Here is a 17,500-nt window from a genome sequence, read left to right as displayed (position 1 = left end):
CATAGACATCACTCTGTCACTATCCCTCCTGTGTCTGTGACTACAGCCCATAGACATGACTCTGTCACTATCCCTCCTGTGTCTGTGACTACAGCCCATAGACATCACTCTGTCACTCTCCCTCCTGTGTCTGTGACTACAGCCCATAGACATGACTCTGTCACTCTCCCTCCTGTGTCTGTGACTACAGCCTTGAGCCTCACTCTGTCACTCTCCCTCCTGCGTCTGTGATTACAGACCTCAGCTGTACTCACTCTGTTGCCAGGCCTCTGGTGTGTATGACTACAGACCTGACTCACCATCTCCATGCCCCACAAATGAACAAAGGCAGAGAACCCTACAGGATATGCAATTAAACAATCATTACAATTACATGTTTTAGGTTAACCACGGTGAAAGACACACACACACACACACACACACACACACACACACACACACACACACACACACACACACACACACACACACACACACACACACACACACACACACACACACACACACACACACACACACACGGCTGGCCAAATGCCTCTGAGTTGTGAGGTGAACTTCTGCCCCCCCCCACCTCTGCTGCTTGTTCTGGCATAGATCCAGGGCACTGAGGAGGCACACACACACACACGCACACACACACACACACACACACACACACACTAAGGAGGTCCTGCAGGATGGAAACACGGCCCGGCCACACGCAAACAGGATGGGAACCGCTCCGCATACCTCATTGTTAAGGGTCGTGATTTGCCCAGCGTTGAGAGCTGAAATAGATGAGGACTGTGCAGCAAGATGCAAAGCATTTATCACCTATGAGGTAATGCATTGTTAGACAATGATCCTGACTCAGTCCTGGCAGTGCAGACATACTATGCGTTCTGTTCATTTAACTGGAGACAGTAAGGGGCTTTTGGAAAGCAGACTGTCACCATTTTTGAGAAAGGTGCATTTTTCACCGCCTGGGAAAATTATACAATAAGTGGAAAAATGACACAGCCTGGAGGAGAGGAGAGTTTGGAGAGGAACAGAAAGATAAACAGACAGTGTAGCAGACGTAAAAGACAAATGAAATGCAGATCAAAGCTAAGCAAAGCTACTGGGAAATCAAAATAAAATCACTCAGAAGAGGTGGAAACAAGCACACACATTTCTCAAACGCAGCTTCAAAGCATCTCCCTGAGTAGAGAAAGCGTCGTGAGAGAGAGAGAAGCTGAGCAGACACACTGCAGACGCTGGGCTGAGGATGCAGATCACTGTTCCCGCTCTGGTGGAGAGAAATGGAGATAGAAAGCTGGAGCCAAGCCTGCTTCATTTCTCTATGGCCTCTCAGCACAGTTCCCAGTGTCATATAAGGTGAATATATAAGACGTATAGGATGAAGATAAGGTAAATCTCTATGCCATATAGGGTGATTTTAAGTGAATATATAACGTCAATCTCTGAGCCATGGAAGGTACTTATATAAGGTGGGTCTCTAAGCCATATAAGGTGATTCTGACCCAGGTATTGCTGTTGGAGTATTTGGCAGCAGATGCACATAGACAAAGCATCCATGATGTTCTCCAGGGTCTCACAGGCATGGTGGTCAGGGAGAGAAGGGCCTCTGGCATCACAGCCACCAACAATAACATAATCTTAGCTCCACACAAACACACCAATTCCCAAACATACAACACACACACACACACACACACATTCCCAAACATACAACCCATACACACACACACACACACACACACACCACTCTGTTGGGCCAACAAGCAGGATAAGACATCTCCGACTGCTTGATCCTCTCACAAAGGCCACTGACGCCAGGCCTGAAATAGAGACTGATACAGAGGCTGATTCACGGTACAGGTGGCCCATGCTAAGCTAACTGGCATTAGGTTGGGTTTACAGCGCCTCACTGTACTCAGATCAGCGCTTGTTCTGGCGTTCCAGCTCAATCCCTCTAGCCAGGAGGCCCCTTGGTGGGGTGAACATGAATGGGGAAACCCTGGAGAACAAAGCAGAGAAAAACCCGGTGGTTGGCAGGCGACTCTGAGGGTAAGACCAGCCTTTGTGTCCGGTGTGAATGTGAGATGGTGTGGGCGCAGAGGTGCATTCTGGGGTAACTGGGGGAGATGGTTTAACTAGCCTAGTTGCTATGGTGATCACAAGTGTGAGCCAATACTATGTGTGTGACTGTGTGTGTGACTGCGTGAGCATGTGAGTGCATGAGTATGCGTGTGTGTGGTAAGCAGTACAGAAAAAGACACAGTGAGACAGACTGAGAAAGGAAAATTAAGCCCTTATTCTCAGATAAAACCATATCTCTGGTGCAGAGTGATGGTGTGTGAAGATCTCTGCGTGCAGAGTGAGTGAGTGTGTGTGTGTGTGTGTGTGTGTGTGTGTGTGTGAGTGAGAGTGTGTGTACTGTATTTCTCAGACCCGTCTCCCGTTAGGCTGCCACTCCCTCTCCCAGGGTAGCAGCTGGTCAAACACACATCACCTGCATTTTTAATGAGAGCTGGCAGTGATGTCACACACACACAGGTCTGTGTCTGCAGTGGCGCACCACCCAGCCGGATCTGAGCCACACCCAGCCCTCATCTGGCCCGGATCTAAGAGATGCCTGAGCTGATGCACTCCAACTAAAAGTCAGACCTGGGCCAAATCCACCTCTCTGTCTGAGCAGCTCGTCCTAGCTGGACACCCCCCATGTAAATCCATTCCAGATCAGGACCACACCCGAGCCAGATCAGCGCAAGATAAGGGCCAGACCAGCGATAGGACCAGGGCTAGATTAGGGCCAGTTTAGGGCCAGATCAGGGCTAGATTAGGGCCAGATCAGCGCAAGATAAGGGCCAGAACCTGCTTCACCCTGGTTACAGCCACAGCATCCTGCCAGGATTCAGGCCCCATTCAACATCTCCTCCTGCAGCCCAGTGATTCATCTAATGAGGTGTAGCTACAGACCCACACCAGTCATTAGCCGACCACCAAGAAAAAATTAAATGAATGGCATCACAGCGTGTGTGTGTGTGTGTGTGTGTGTGTGTGTGTGTGTGTGTGTGTGTGTGCAGGGGTAGGCAGCTGGAGATATGTCAAGGCATGTGTGTGCGCAGGAGTTGAACACACAGCTGGAGTCGTGTTTGAAATCAAGGAGAGAGTTTGTGTGTGTGTGTGTGTGTGTGTGTGTGTGTGTGTGTGTGTGTGTGTGTGTGTGTGTGTGTGTGTGTGTGTGCAGGAGTAGGGCACACAGCTGGGGTGGTGTCTGACATCGATGACAGTGTGTGTGTGTGTGTGTGTGTGTGTGTATGTGGGTGCATGAGTAGAACATGTAGCTGGAGTGGTGTCTGACATCGATGACAGTGTGTGTGTGTGTGTGTGTGTGTGTGTGTGTGTGTGTGTGTGTGTGTGGGTGCATGAGTAGAACACACAGCTGGAGTGGTGTCTGGTGTTTAGCCTGGCCCTTGTCCACCCTGAGCCCAGAGGTGTGTGGATGTGATGTTTCTCCCTCGGCTGGAGCCCGTCTGAGGAGAACACTGGCCTGTTTTAGAAGCTCTGGATGAGACTGGGAATGGCACGCGAGTCCAGAGGGGATCAGGGCTAGACACACTCTCTGGGTCTACACACATGCCACAACACACTAACTGAATGGAGCTCACTATACGTCTGTGTGTGTGTGTGGGCGCGGGTGTGTATGTGTGTGTGTTTTATTTTACCCTGAGGTTATACGTACACATAACCAGAGAAAGTAAACATTTGCATTACCCCCAGCAGTGTGGGTGTGAGGGAACAGAAGCCTCCACATGTGCAGTAAATGAATGAATGAATGAGGTACAGTAGCACATGAAAGAATGAATGAATGAATGAATAAATGAATGAGGTACAAACACCAGAATAAAGGAATGAATGAACGAATGGATGAATTAATTCGTTTAAGTAGCAGTACACTTATCCAGGGGCAGCCTGAGCAGCACATGGCAACACAGGGTGTGGCTCTCTGAGCCTGCAGCTCCTTACAGCATCACTCCTGTGGCTCTATAGCTCTACAGCTCTCTCTCTCTCTCTCTCTCTCTCTCTCTCTCTCCCTCTCTCCCTCCCTCCCTCCGCCCTATCTGCCTTGCTCTCATTTTCTCTTTCTCTTCCACCACCACTGACATGTCTGTCAATTAGATGGAGAAAGTTCAGAAACTGGAGCATATGAGAGATGTATGGGAGTTTAGGCATGCTCAGTAAGGCCATATCCGTGTGTGTGTGTGTGTGTGTGTGTGTGTGTGTGTGAGAGAGAGAGAGAGATGTTCATACATCTGTGTGTGTGTGTGTGTGTGTGTTTGCATGCACACAGTCATGTGTGTTGTCTCATGTGTGTTGTCTGCTGGCTGCTCCTGGCTGCAGTGTCTAACCTTTGAGATCAGTGATCTATTGGGTACAGTTGTTGGACGTTCAGAGAGAGAGTGAAGCGGGAGAGGGAGGGGGGATGGATGCTTGGCCAAATGCAGGCCTCTTGACTGTAGCCTCCAGATCTCCCCCGACTCCAGCGCACTGCCAAATCCTACATCAAAGCGCTCTGTTTGTAAGACACAAAAGCGCATACCACAAGCCAGGGGTCTCTTTGTGTCATGAGCAAGGACATGAATTCACTGATCAACAATGACGCGTTAAAGCCGAAATATGTTTTGTGCATGTTGGCGAGAGGTGTGATGACTTTTCCTGGTTCTCTTTGCAGTAAGCTGAACATGTGAGTGTGCGGTTTCATGCGGTAGGCTACTTGTTCAATAGCAGCGGGGTGGGACGCAGTCTAAGCAGGCTCCACGGACACTCAAGAGAAAAGCCGGCGGCGGCGCGAAACTAAATAATACAAAATCAAATTGTCTTGGCCAAAGCCGACAGAATTCCACACCAGTGAAGAGAGGCTTTATCCTATAAAACGTCCCTCATCAGACTCAGGACAGAGAAATGAGGAAGGAAACCGGAGCCGCTGTTTCCCTCCAGGTCGCTTTTTTTCCATGAACCTGAACCGCTCTATATTCGCCATGATCACTGTGCCTGTCTGATTATTTCACGGGGGAAACTGCTGTGCCCACAACACAAACCCATTAGCAGCGGCTGGTAACAGGTCTTTATCCTTGAACAGATCTAAAAATAAAACAGCGAAACACTGTAACGTAAGTGGGCATCGTAAAAATAAAATCCCTCAGACGGCATTTCAGCGGATGGGCGGATGCGAGAAATCCATTGCATTTGCTCCACCAGTTGGCGAGAGTCGATCACCAACCAGCCCCTGTAACAAAAGACCGTCGCCGTAGCGCGTCTTACATTAGCCTGAGAGGACAATGTCCACATGTTTCACCGGCGTCATTGCTGCGGACACTAATAATGTATGTCAGGTAGGCTAAAATTACTAACATGCTAATGAAAATTCAAAAGACAAAATGTACAGTACATATTCACACACGTCAACTTGAGCACCGAACAAGAATAAAGAACAGTTGCAGTAGCATCGAGCGACAGGATTCGCATCTTAGTTCAAATGTATTTATCTGTCCTCTGCGCTGGATGAAGTCATTGTGGAACACCCTAGCCTACATTCAACTCAGGGTCAAAATAAAACACGTCCCTCAGCTGGTGCAAACAGGTCTCTCACCGTTGATAGCAACTTGTCATTTCAGTACAATAAACCTCCGTTACATACTTGCCTTGGAATCAAAGAGCGATTTTCATTTGTTTCCAAAACATAAAACGGAACATAATCCTGTGAACTCACGGTTATGCGTGGAATGTTCTTCTTGCCCTGATAGCCAGACATCTTCGCCGCTGTGTGTATGCTACTATTGCCTTCACGGACCGCTATCGGTGAAAAAAGATGCGCAGGTTTGTAAAGGGGTGAGGCCGGATGAGGATTGTGACAAGTAATACGACTAAAGCAACAAGGGAACCAAGTAACTGGCGTGAAGAAGAAGCTAAACACAAAACAATTCGAGAAGCAGTCCCCTCTCCTGTCTCTCCTATCTCCACCAATGCACCAAGTCCACCCAGACAATCTCAGAGACTGAGAGAAAGATTTTCACAGCGGAGTCAGCGTGCATGCGCAGAGCCCCGCCCTACTCCACTAAACCGCCCCTCCCCGTGTCCGCTTCTCCAGCTCGGGACAGAAAACGGGGACCGTTTCAAATGACCCTGTTCTGACTGTGAAAAAAGGCGAATACAACCCTGGCAGAATGTCAAAAGAGTCTAAAGCGAGTCACTGTTTCATTCTAAATACACTTTGAGAATCTGTGTTAAAGCAGATGGAATATCATTCACACGGAGGGCAAAAGTAGCCTAAACCTCAAAAGTTACTTTCAATGCCTATGTATACACGAGTTTCAGGTTACACTTTTTTGCCAGATGGACAGATGCATTTCATAGATTCATTTAAAAATCCACTTTATTGGAAAGGAAAGGACCAGGTTGTGATGACACTAACTACAGGTCAAGCACCATGACATTGTGTTCATCCATGAGTAATCCTTCCCTCTGGTCATACTGCAGCAAACCATTGCCGGGTATTGATCCATCAGGATCTATCAGTGAGGAAGGAAAATATCGCTGCAGCTTTCAATCACCATGGCAGAGTACTAGATTACACTCTCTCTCTCTGTGTGTGTGTGTGTGTGTGTGTGTGTGTGTGTGTGTGTGTGTGTGTGTGTGTGTATGCTTAAGAGCTTTCTAAACCTATAGAGGAAATGTGTGGCACCCCCTCCATTTGGACAGGAAAGAGCCATGGAATAATCTTAGGGTGTTGTCCACCTGGCGTGGTGTGTGGGCTGTGTGTGTGTGTGTGTGTGTGTGTGTGTGTGTGTGTGTGTGTGTGTGTGTGTGTGTGTGTGTGTGTGTGTGTGTGTGTGCGTGTGTGTGTGTGCATGTGCGTGCGTTGGCAATAGCATCATTCTTCTCTAACAGTGCATGGGCTACCGTGAGCTCAAACAGTCACTCTTCTAGTCCTCGGAAAGAGTCTGAATGCTACTTACACAGGCCTTGCATCCGAATATCCTCTGATACTGCAGTTATAACCCATATGTTTCTAACATGCACACGTGTTGTGCACAGAACATTCCAATACATTCATGAGAAAGACAGTTAGGTTTTATCAACTATGATGGTTTTCTCATGTGAAGGTGCAAACGAAGAGGTCATTTCAAATATTTCACCATCCTCTAGAGTGGTGAAGACACTGAGACCACCAGTTATAAAAAGGTAACAGGTTTTTGACAAGCATTCAAACGAACTACTAGAACACAACTAGAAGATACACCACGAGTTGTATAATCATGCAAATGTGTGAATGACTGACATTCATGGGGTTAGAGAAATGCTCTACAAACAAGGCTACACAAACTGCCTAGTTAACCTGATCTAGTTAGAATCACCCCTATATTAACATACTGTAGATTCTAGTGTATCACTGGGTTGATTTGGTCATGATTGTCATATTTAGATTCAGTTGACAACACACCAGTTTCCAAGACAACAGGAGGCCTATATATAAACTACAAAACTACTGTCATAAGTCAACACGTGGGCCCCTTTTAACATGTGTGAACATTCGTGAATGTGGTGAACTCAAATACAGCCCAAGTTGAAAGACCTTAACAAAAATCTCAACAAAAAGTCATTCTTCAACTGTTAAAACAGTATATAGACTGCAAAACTGTTTTACCTATACAATAAAATGTACACTGTTCAATATCATACTGATGCCTATACAGTCTATTGATCTACACTCAAAAGCCCTTATTGTTACACAGCATGGCTGTAAAAGGCACCATACCACACATTCTCCATCCATAATGCAACAGCAGTCATCCACAAAGAAGGAGGTACAGTGGCAGCAGCTGACCTCTGCAGAAACACTGGTGATTACACTGTAGAGTGGGGTGGGGGGCTCAGTCTATCTGTGTTTATGCATATTTTTGCCCAGCAGTGGAGGGTGTCCAGGGTGAATCAAAAGTCTATCAGGATGGGACCAGGGACTCTCCCCTCACTCCTCCACTGCTCCACCACTGACCCCAGTCCAGGTGGAGGAGGATGGAGGATCTGTCAGAGAACACTAACATGCTCCTGCCAGCCATGGGTAGAACTGAGAGCCTGATGAGCTCAGACACAGATCTGAACCCACACCACTGTATCCTAGTACCTGCACATGGGCGTGTATATGGCATTAGATGGATAAATAGATATCTATAGATAGATAGGTACACAGATCACGATTAAACGGAAATAAACGATTGTCGTAATGGCAGTGGCTTATTAATTCTCTACTTACCTTATCGTTGAGGTTTTGCAGTGCTTCCTTGCCGGTGCTGTGGCGGATCTCTACTTTGGGTCGAGAGATATCTCCCTGCTTCTCAATCACCCGGCCGCCGGGTTGGGCTGATTTGCTCGTGGACAGGGAATCAAAATCCAGGGTTTTGCTATCGCTCGAGCCCTCCACGGGGCAGAACATCCCACAGAATTTCTGGCGTGGCTTGGGGCTGCCCGAGCCCATGTTCTTGAAGAAAGCTGGTACATCCTCGGGAGCGGCCATTGTGAGGAGAAAGAGAGAGAATGGCTGTTCTTCTGGGGAGAAAAAGGCTGGTCACGTAAGATGCAAGTCAGAGCCACCACCGCCTTTCCGGTGAATGCAGGTGATCCTTCTCTCAACGCGTGAACATCAATATGCGTCTCTGCTTCTCTGGGCTGAAACGCACATAAATATTTGCACTTCAACCACCGCTGATGTTGCACTAATACAGGTGCAGCACTACACATACATTTGATTACTAATCTGTACAACGGACATAAATCAAAGCATGGCTTAGTCCACGGCTTCAGGTCTAACACATGTTACGGGTTACGGGCAGCATTATCATCAAGCCGTTCAATCAAGAAGTCAAACTATCTGTTGCATACAATTATAGGCTACAACACATGCAAGTAGATCGAAACATGACAAACACATAGAGCATCGACAAAAACATGTTCTTACAGAATAGATCGTCTTACACTAATGAGGATGGATCTAGGCTACCCTTCTGTTAAATCTAGCGTGTATGAACAGCTGAGGCAGGAGGAGCTGTAGTCTACCGTAGAATAGACTCCCACTCAGGCGCGCTGGAGAGGTAGAGTGGGAGCGGCGGATCTCTCCGGAGGTGCTGCAGTTAGAGAGTGGCGGAAAATGACACGGACAATTCAGGGCTCTCCCGTTCGTCTCTTGGATCATTTGCCAATTCATCCGATCGGGAAAATACGCCCCGAGAATGACGTCTTCATAGCAAACAGGATGAATAAGTGCATAAGCAGCCAAAACCTTGAACACTTAGATAAAAGTTCATATTCATCGTGAATAGTATGTTTGAGTAAATAACAACAGCAGTGTGGGTTTTAAACATTACTTGTCTTTATTAATGCAGTGAATGGAAGTTGAAGTAGCCCTTGTTCCAAATGGCTCCGTACACCTTTGATGGTTTGCTGCGTCACGGCCAACGGCTGGTAAAGGGCGCTGTCCCTTCAGCACCAGACAGATGTGATCCCTCGTAGAGACTAGTCGCGGGAGCATGCCTCCGGCCGTTAGAGCTGTGTCATAGTAGTGCGGAAGGGAAGCATACCTGTGGTGTTGTACATTATTACAATATAATGTAATTCAGTAACGTGCTGACAGAGATACAAGTGTTAAACTAGTTTACGCTATCATCACTGTCTTGTTTCACTCATCACTAAGCCCGTCAAGTGCAAATCATGTTTCTTTGCATGTGCTCTCGTTGTTTTATTTTAAAAGAAACAAAAAGGAATGATTAATTATCAATCGTGATTTATTATGCAGTCGTCTGTGGAATTTTGCACTGGTGTAGCTACACACTGACTAGCGCACACTTCTTGGACAGGCGGCTGTATGTGTGCTGCACCAGTCCTGACAGCAAGCATAGCACAAATCAGAGCGAGGATCCCGAACACAAGGGCGTTTTGTTCTCTTCTCCAAAGCTTTGCCATAATTGACAGTGCCAAAGGCCAGTTTCCATAACAACGCAGAGACGAGCGACCAGTCTGGCATCCTCTCCCCCGGAGACATGCGTGTTGGGCTGGCGGCAGAGAGGAAGGGGGTGGGTTGGGGTGGGCAATGACGGGGCGGGGTCAGAGAGCAGAGTGAAGTTTCAGACACAAAAGAAGTCCCCCTTCCCACCTTGCATTGAAAAAAAAACCACACGGTCTTGTTTGTTTTCATCTACCATCACCTATATCAGAGAACTAGACTGAGCTCATTGAGCCCAGCAGTTCTCATTGTCCTTGATCTAACCTCCATTCTCTCTGTAAAACTCTGCATGAACAGCCTCATATGCTGGGCTGTGTAACACACTCACTCTGCTTCAGTCCAGACTGTCTGATTTCCCAACTCTACTGAGCTCCAGTCACTGTGTGAGAGGTAGCAGGCTGTGGATCTAGAACTGGTTTACAGGATGCTTTGATTTAATGTTGCTTATGTTTTGTTGTTTTTTGGCATGACATACGCTATACTTCTTGTATCAAACTACCTTAAACCCCCTCCCCCTCACCACACACACACACCTGCCAACAGCCTATCTCAAGGAAGCAAATCTCATGACTCCTCCCTCCAAGATGTTACCATGGGTTACAGGGTGGTGGCCAGCTGTATGAGAACGGCAGATAAAGAGGGTGTGTGTGTGTGTGTGTGTGTGCAAACTCCTCCTGCCTGATTAGCTTGTTTTGTCTCTGTTGGCCTCCTTTCCCTCTACATGTCAGTCTCTGACAGGGTAATATGTTCCAGAGGACGTTCAGGATTCGCAGCCCTGGTGATGCTAACATCAGGACACGGCTAATTGTGTGGAAGAATGCTGGCTAAAATCTAGTGACATCAATCTTAGGAAACACACAAGGCCAAATAACAGCTGAACCCTGACTCCACTTAAATGCCCCAGTACTTGTCGGATACCCCATTACCCTGATCCCCAACACAAACTAGATACCCCAACACCACACAGATACTCCATCACTCTGATCCCAAACTCCACACAGATACCCCATTACTCAAACCAGATACCCTAACACCACCCAGATCTACCCTATCTTTACCCCTTTGCCCAGATACCTATATAGCCCATGACACTGATCCCTGACACCTTTAACATACCCCACGGTCAGGAACACCAACACCTCCCAGATACCCCTTTACCCTAAACCCCAACACCTTCCAGATACCCCGTTACCCTAAACCCCAACACCTCCCAGTACCCCATAACCCTGTTCTGGGCCTGATATGGCCCACTGTACCCTGCTATCTTCATTAATATTTAGAGATGTGGTAGACGCCTTTACTCAAAATGTATCCTACAGTACTGTACGGATATGTATTTTTACCAGTACGGATGCTTCCTGGGTTTCAAACCCATGACCTTGGTGCTATTAGCAGCTTGCTCTACATTTGAGTTGCAATATCTGCCTGTGGAGGTCTGCTGTTTGGCTTATCTGAGCTCTACAAGTTGTCACTGGTGGAGCGGAAGAGAGAGGAGAGGAGTGTGAAACCCACTCCGGCTCACTACCATAGCCAGGCAGTGTGACGATTACAGAGTCTGAAAGGTTACCCAGGGGCAGGACAGTGTGCTGATCCCAGAGCTTCAAAGGGGGGGAGGTTAAGTTGTGTAGAATGCATGATATAATGATGACTATTTCTGACTTAAACACACATGTGGCTCCTACAGCTGACACACAAACTCAAATGATGCTTTCATACAGTTTGCTGGTGAGAGACTAGCTGCATGCTCCTCGCTGGCTGAACCTTCATGTCTGTGGGCACACCTTAAATTCCAAGTCTTGAACACAAGAGGGCGCCTGGGAGTTTAGATGCAGCACACCAGGGCTGGTCTATCAGCATTGTGGCAGGAGTGAGGAGATGAGGGGATGGGGGATGGGGAAAGGGGGAGAGAGGTGCAGTGTGGGAGTCACATAATGAGATGACAGAATCAAACTGCTGTGTGCTCCTTCGGCTGTTTGACATCTTATCAAAACCCAGAATATACTTCCATGTTTCCATGCGGCTATAGAGGACAAGGGAAGTCTTCAGATATGACACAAATAAAAATCATGGATTGGTCAAACCGTAAACACACAAACACATACACATACACACACAGTCCATTGGCACCTCCTGGGGTCCCTTCCTGACAGTGACTGATTAACGCAGGGTCAAAGGTCACATGAGTGGGAGTCCTGGAATAAACACACACACAGAAACACATTCCCATTCCTAGAAAACACAAAACACATGAGACGTGAGAAAGTGGGTGTCTACATTAACCCAGGGGCACAAGTTAAAGTGAGAAAGTGTGCAAAGATAATCCAATGTCTGGGAAGTGAGAAGATACTCTGCCCTCTGCCATGAGAACATGATCACCATTCATGATTATAAATATCAAGATCATCCTCCATTTCATAGGCGTAGTGAAGGGAGAGAGGATCCCTGCCCACACCCATTGCTGAACCAAGGTATACAGATCACAATCTCTGGCTGCATCACATAGCATTGAACCCAGGTGTACAGCTCTTGATTGCTGGTTGCATCAGCCAAGGCCCAGGCTCAGTGCTAAATTACTAGAACTGTAAGGGGTGGGTACCATCATAGAAGGCCTAACACTGTTACAGCACATTAACACTACAAAGCATTCAACACCTTCCATTTACTCTGCACATTTAAAATCAGTCATTGTAAAATAGCCAAAAAGAGGCTACAGTCAAAAACACACACGAATAATATTGAGTGGGCATATGCATGCACACACACACACACACACACACACACACACACACACACACACACACACACACACACACACACACACACACACACACACACACACACACACACACACCTTTGAGTGTACCCACAGACACACAGACACACTCCATCACTGGTTCAGGCTGACCAGAAAGCAGCACTGTAAGCTCTCGCTGGGACACGCCAGCCAGCGAGTGACAAAAAATCAGTCTGGGAATAACACACACACCTCTCCTTTTGGCCCTGGGGCCGTTGAGAGGAGCCACCACGGTGCAGGCCCACTCTCACTCCAGAAATAGACCCCCGAAGAGACGTCAACAAGTGTCGCTGCGTGAAAGCACACAGGGGAATGTGGCGGGTGGAATGCACCCAGTACCCGCGTCGGGTTCTAGAACGTGCCTGTGTGGGAGCCAACACACTAGCATGACTTGCATAACTGCACCCGTCCGCTCTGGGCAGGGAGACGTGCTGCTGCCACGGAAACAGCAGTGAAGAGTGAGCACACACAAACACACACGTAGGCTGTAAGGCAGTCAACACACACACAGAGACACAAACACACACGTAGGCTGTAAGGCAGTCAACACACACACAGAGACACAAACACACACGTAGGCTGTAAGGCAGTCAACTCACACACAGAGACACACGCACGTAGGCTGTAAGGCAGTAAATACACACACAGAGACACAAACACACACACAGACGTAGGCTGTAAGGCAGTCACACACAGACACAAACACACACACGTAGGCTGTAAGGCAGTCAACACACACACAGAGACACAAACACACACACACACACACGTAGGCTGTAAGGCAGTCAACACACACACAAACACACACACACACCGGCTGCGAGGCAGTCCAGTCACACACATACTGTCGCACACACCAGCAGACGTGCTGACGAAGCGATTTTGGGGTTTGCCGAAAGCTTTCATTATGCAAACTTCCTGCCCTCCCCTCTGCAGCAGGGCGGAGCGACAAACACCAGGCGCAGGACTCGCTACCCCACTAAACCAGGTCGCTGCGTTCACTATGGCACTCATCAACCACACCTCTGGGACACGCATTGGCAGACGACGTCACGGAACATCATCGACGAGCTGAGATCAACTGCTGCAACAGCCAAAGACACACACACACACACACACACACACACACAAGCTGCAAGGCAGTCCACAGTCACACACACACACACACACAGAAAAACACACACAGAAGCTGCTGCTTGACCTGACAGAGACCGGACTCACCACAAGTTCAGTGAGCCAAATTTCCACTGACTTCATAATGGACAACACACTCTTGGGCTGGAAAAAGTGAAGAGGGCATGTTAGGCAGGAGCCAGCAGCACACACATAGAGGGGGGCCATTTTCCTTCAAGGTAAACAATAGGACTCCTGTAGCTGTTTTTATGGGCTATGCTGAGGTCTTGGTCTCTAGGCGTAAATGTGATGTTACATGCTGTACAAAGCAAAGTCATGGACAGAATAAAGCACAGAACACCAGTTAATTAGGAGCAGTTTGTTCTTAAAGTTTTATTGATAAAATCCGTTCAATTGTCCAATCAGGGATGAAAAAATTAAATAAAAAACAGGTACTATGTATATAGTTTTTTTTTTTTTTACAAATCCTGTAACCATGTCTGTCCTTGCCCTGTGGACACGGAGACGTGTCCTTCCTCTAACTGCTTTCCAGTCGCAGTTGCACATCTATAAAAAAAACTCTTGATTTTATCTCCTAACAAATCCTGTGCCACTTGCTCTGTGCGTTCATTCTGAGTAGCTCATCTCCAAACACAAGAGAAAACAAACACGCAACAAAACAAAAAAAAACATTTTACACAAAACACACTGAAGAAAATGAAGAAATGTAAATTGCTTTTTTTTCTTCTTTTTTTTACATTTTTCAGCAGCCAAGAGAACCCCAGCCTGACTTTGTGGCACCAGACTATCCCTGCGCCTCCTATTCATGCGCTATGACACACTATGACAGGTATAAGACCCTCTACTCATGCAACATGAGATGCTATGACAAGTATAAGAAGCTGCATGGCTGTACAGAACAGGCACATGGGTCATAAGAATGCTATGTCAGTCACTGCAGGTGAGCCCATGAACATCAAAGAAAAGAAGCATTCTGAGGCTGAGACCATCTGAAGCTGAATGTATTCTGAAGCTGAGACCATCTGAAGCTGAATGAAGCACAGACCATCTGAAGCTGAATGTATTCTGAAGCTGAGACCATCTGAAGCAGAGACCATCTGAAGCTGAATTCTGAGGCGGAGCTCTGCTGCGTGAGTGTTGTGAGGTCTCGAGGAGTGTTACGGCGTTATTTAAGCATGCTTTAGTGTGATGACTCCGCTCAGGTCCCCCATCAGCCAGTCCTCCACATGCTCCTCTGAGAAGGAGGCCCAAGGGTGTCTGCACCTCACGCTGGGAGGTGCCGCGCCCAATCCAGTGCATGATGAGAGTCTGGCATGGGGGCGTGGTCCATCTCCATACTCAAACAGAGAAAGAGGTGGGCATGGTCTAGCTCCATAGACACAGGGACAGCAGTAGGTGTGGTCTAGCTCTATACACATACAGAGGAAGCAGAGTGCCAAGTCAGTCAGGCAGGGCACACAAAGCTGCCTTCAGCCACAGCGCCCAGCAGTCAGGTTAGGGGTAAGTTGTGGGGGTGGGGGTGGGGGTGGGGTTGGGGTCAAGGGTCATTCTGACTGTTCTCTTCTCACCTGATCCTGACGACCCCTGGCCTCATGTGATATGGCGAAAACAGAAATGCCAACTCAAAACCCTATAGCTGAGAGATAGCTCTGGCACACCCAACACACATGCCACCTCTACATGCGTTTCCATGACAACACATGGAGCAGGCACTGTTCCCATCATGCATTGTTCTTTTGGTTAAAGATAAGAGAGGAGACATTAGCAAAAAGGTACTTATAAACAGCCTGACGTGTGAGATGGGTGTGGGTGTGGGTGTAGGGACCGAGGACAGAGCTGGTCACTATTTCTGGATTCTTCTCAGGTTTAGTTGAGCCACTGGATCCCCTAACATCTCAGAGCACACAAAAAAAAGATCTCTCGAAAAACGCTGCCCTGAACTGACAGACAGACAGACAGACACACACACACACACACACACACACACACACACACACAAAACAGTCTCTCCAAAATCACTGCCCTTAATTGAAACAAATAACTGCATTTTAAATGAAATAACACATGTGTCCCTAAAGTTACTATCTGGAGCAAAAAGGCATGTTCACATTTCCAGATTTCTGGGGTGAGTTCCTGGATGCAGGAACTTATTCATGATGCAGGAATAAGTTGTAAGTGTGCGTGCGTGTGTGCGTGTGTGTGTGTGTGTGTGTGTGCGTGTGTGTGTGTGTGTGTGTGTGTGCATGTGTGTTGTGTGGTGTGTCTGTGTGTGTCTGTAAGGAATTCCTGAGCTTGCTTCTTTCCTCATGAGCTGACATGACTCTCTCTTCCACTAAGCGACTGCAGGGACTCAGGCTACTGCTTACAAATATTTGGTTCCCACGTTACCCATCTTTCTCATTGGGTGCCCTTCATCTACATTAGTCTTAATCAGGCCACGGGGAACAGCCAGAAGAAAAAAAACAATCACTCTGCAAAAATGATGGGGACTCCTCTTCTCTACAAACATGGCACTTCTTTAGCAAGCACATGTACCGCATGGGCCGAGAAGAGGAGGAACAGGAGACTGGAGGTGAAGATAAGGATGAGAGAAAGAGGGTGAAAGGGGGGAGGGGGGAGAAAGAAAGGGCATCCTTCTTATAAACTGCAACATTTGACTCCCCCCTAATCTCCCCGGGCTCTGTGAGTGGAGCCCCAGGCACTTTGTCAGCGTCAATCAAAAGGAGCTGGCAGTGGCCGTGGTCAGCCTCTTCCCAATGTAAACCCTGGAGAGAGAGAGAGAGTACAGGGGGGAAAGATAGAGGAAGAAATTCATTAATCATGGTAAGGATGATAAGTGCATGTGTGTATGTGTGAGAGGGAGACAGTAAAGTATATGCATTTAACTTTTGTGTTTGAGTGTGTGTGTGTGTGTGTGTGATGGAGATAATTTCCAAGCACTGTTAATGACTTAAGAATATACAGTACCAGTCAAAAGTTTGGACACACCTTTAATTTTTTTGAGAAGTGTTTTCTTTGCTTTTATTATTTTCTACATTGTAGATTAATACTGAAGAAATGTAAACTACGAAAGAACACATATGGAATGATGTTCTAAACAAAAAAAGTGTTATCTACCATGTAGAAAATAACAAAAGTAAAGAAAGAACTTCTCAAAAAATTAAATATTCCTTGTATGAATCATGTGCTTATGAAAGCAGGAACATGGCTTTTCTGTGTTTCTGTGTGTGTGTGTAACTTAGATTATTAGGTGCCACTTAGTCTGCATACAAGAGCATGTTTAGACCGGAGGTGATAAGAAGGGTCGAACTGTGCTTCTTCCGACCTTGTGCAAAACTTCCATCCTTGCCTCGGACGTCAGAAATCCACCACGTGGTTATCCCTGCTGAACGCTAAACTTCTGTCTATATAAACCTTGTGCGATGTGTTTAATATGGCTTCACTTTCAGCCTTGTGTTGGGAGTGAGCCCGATTGCAATTGTTGTTTGTCTAATAAATGTACGTATGCAGCTCCGGAGTCCTGAGGTAACTAG

The 17,500-nt window shown here is 47.2% G+C and overlaps 3 protein-coding genes across 7 annotated transcripts in view; all 3 read right to left on the bottom strand.

Annotated features, from left to right (window-relative positions):
* The window catches only part of dpysl2b (dihydropyrimidinase like 2b), a 28,548-nt gene extending 18,455 nt beyond the window's left edge, over positions 1-10,093 (bottom strand). The window contains exons 1-2 of one of the 4 annotated variants that reach the window (XM_031577497.2): positions 8,999-10,093; positions 8,297-8,709 (exon numbers count right to left, since the gene is read on the bottom strand). In XM_031577497.2, coding sequence (XP_031433357.1) covers positions 8,297-8,557 — 261 coding nt within the window. In that variant the 5' untranslated portion in view covers positions 8,558-8,709; positions 8,999-10,093. Of the gene's footprint in view, positions 1-5,755; positions 6,082-8,296; positions 8,710-8,998 lie in introns of those variants that run through there. The other 3 variants (XM_031577498.2, XM_031577499.2, XM_031577500.2) reach the window with 3 other exon arrangements.
* Positions 10,094-12,848: 2,755 nt separating this feature from the next.
* The window catches only part of ppp2r2ab (protein phosphatase 2, regulatory subunit B, alpha b), a 31,131-nt gene continuing 26,479 nt past the window's right edge, over positions 12,849-17,500 (bottom strand). Inside the window, exon 11 of one of the 2 annotated variants that reach the window (XR_006152689.1) lies at positions 12,849-12,890. The gene's annotated coding sequence lies outside the window, so the exon portion shown is untranslated. Of the gene's footprint in view, positions 12,891-13,011; positions 13,026-17,500 lie in introns of those variants that run through there. The other variant, XR_006152690.1, reaches the window with a different exon arrangement.
* Positions 14,315-17,500, bottom strand: part of bnip3lb (BCL2 interacting protein 3 like b) — an 11,246-nt gene continuing 8,060 nt past the window's right edge. The window contains exon 6 of the mRNA XM_012816697.3: positions 14,315-16,732. Within this exon, the coding sequence (XP_012672151.1) occupies positions 16,684-16,732 (49 nt within the window). The 3' untranslated portion in view covers positions 14,315-16,683. The remainder of the gene's footprint in view (positions 16,733-17,500) is intronic.

The sequence above is a fragment of the Clupea harengus genome, chromosome 12, assembly GCF_900700415.2.
Source record: "Clupea harengus chromosome 12, Ch_v2.0.2, whole genome shotgun sequence".
Classification (NCBI taxonomy): domain Eukaryota; kingdom Metazoa; phylum Chordata; class Actinopteri; order Clupeiformes; family Clupeidae; genus Clupea; species Clupea harengus.
The sequence above is the reverse complement of the archived record's forward strand: the minus strand, read 5'-3'. Positions and strand labels throughout refer to the sequence as shown.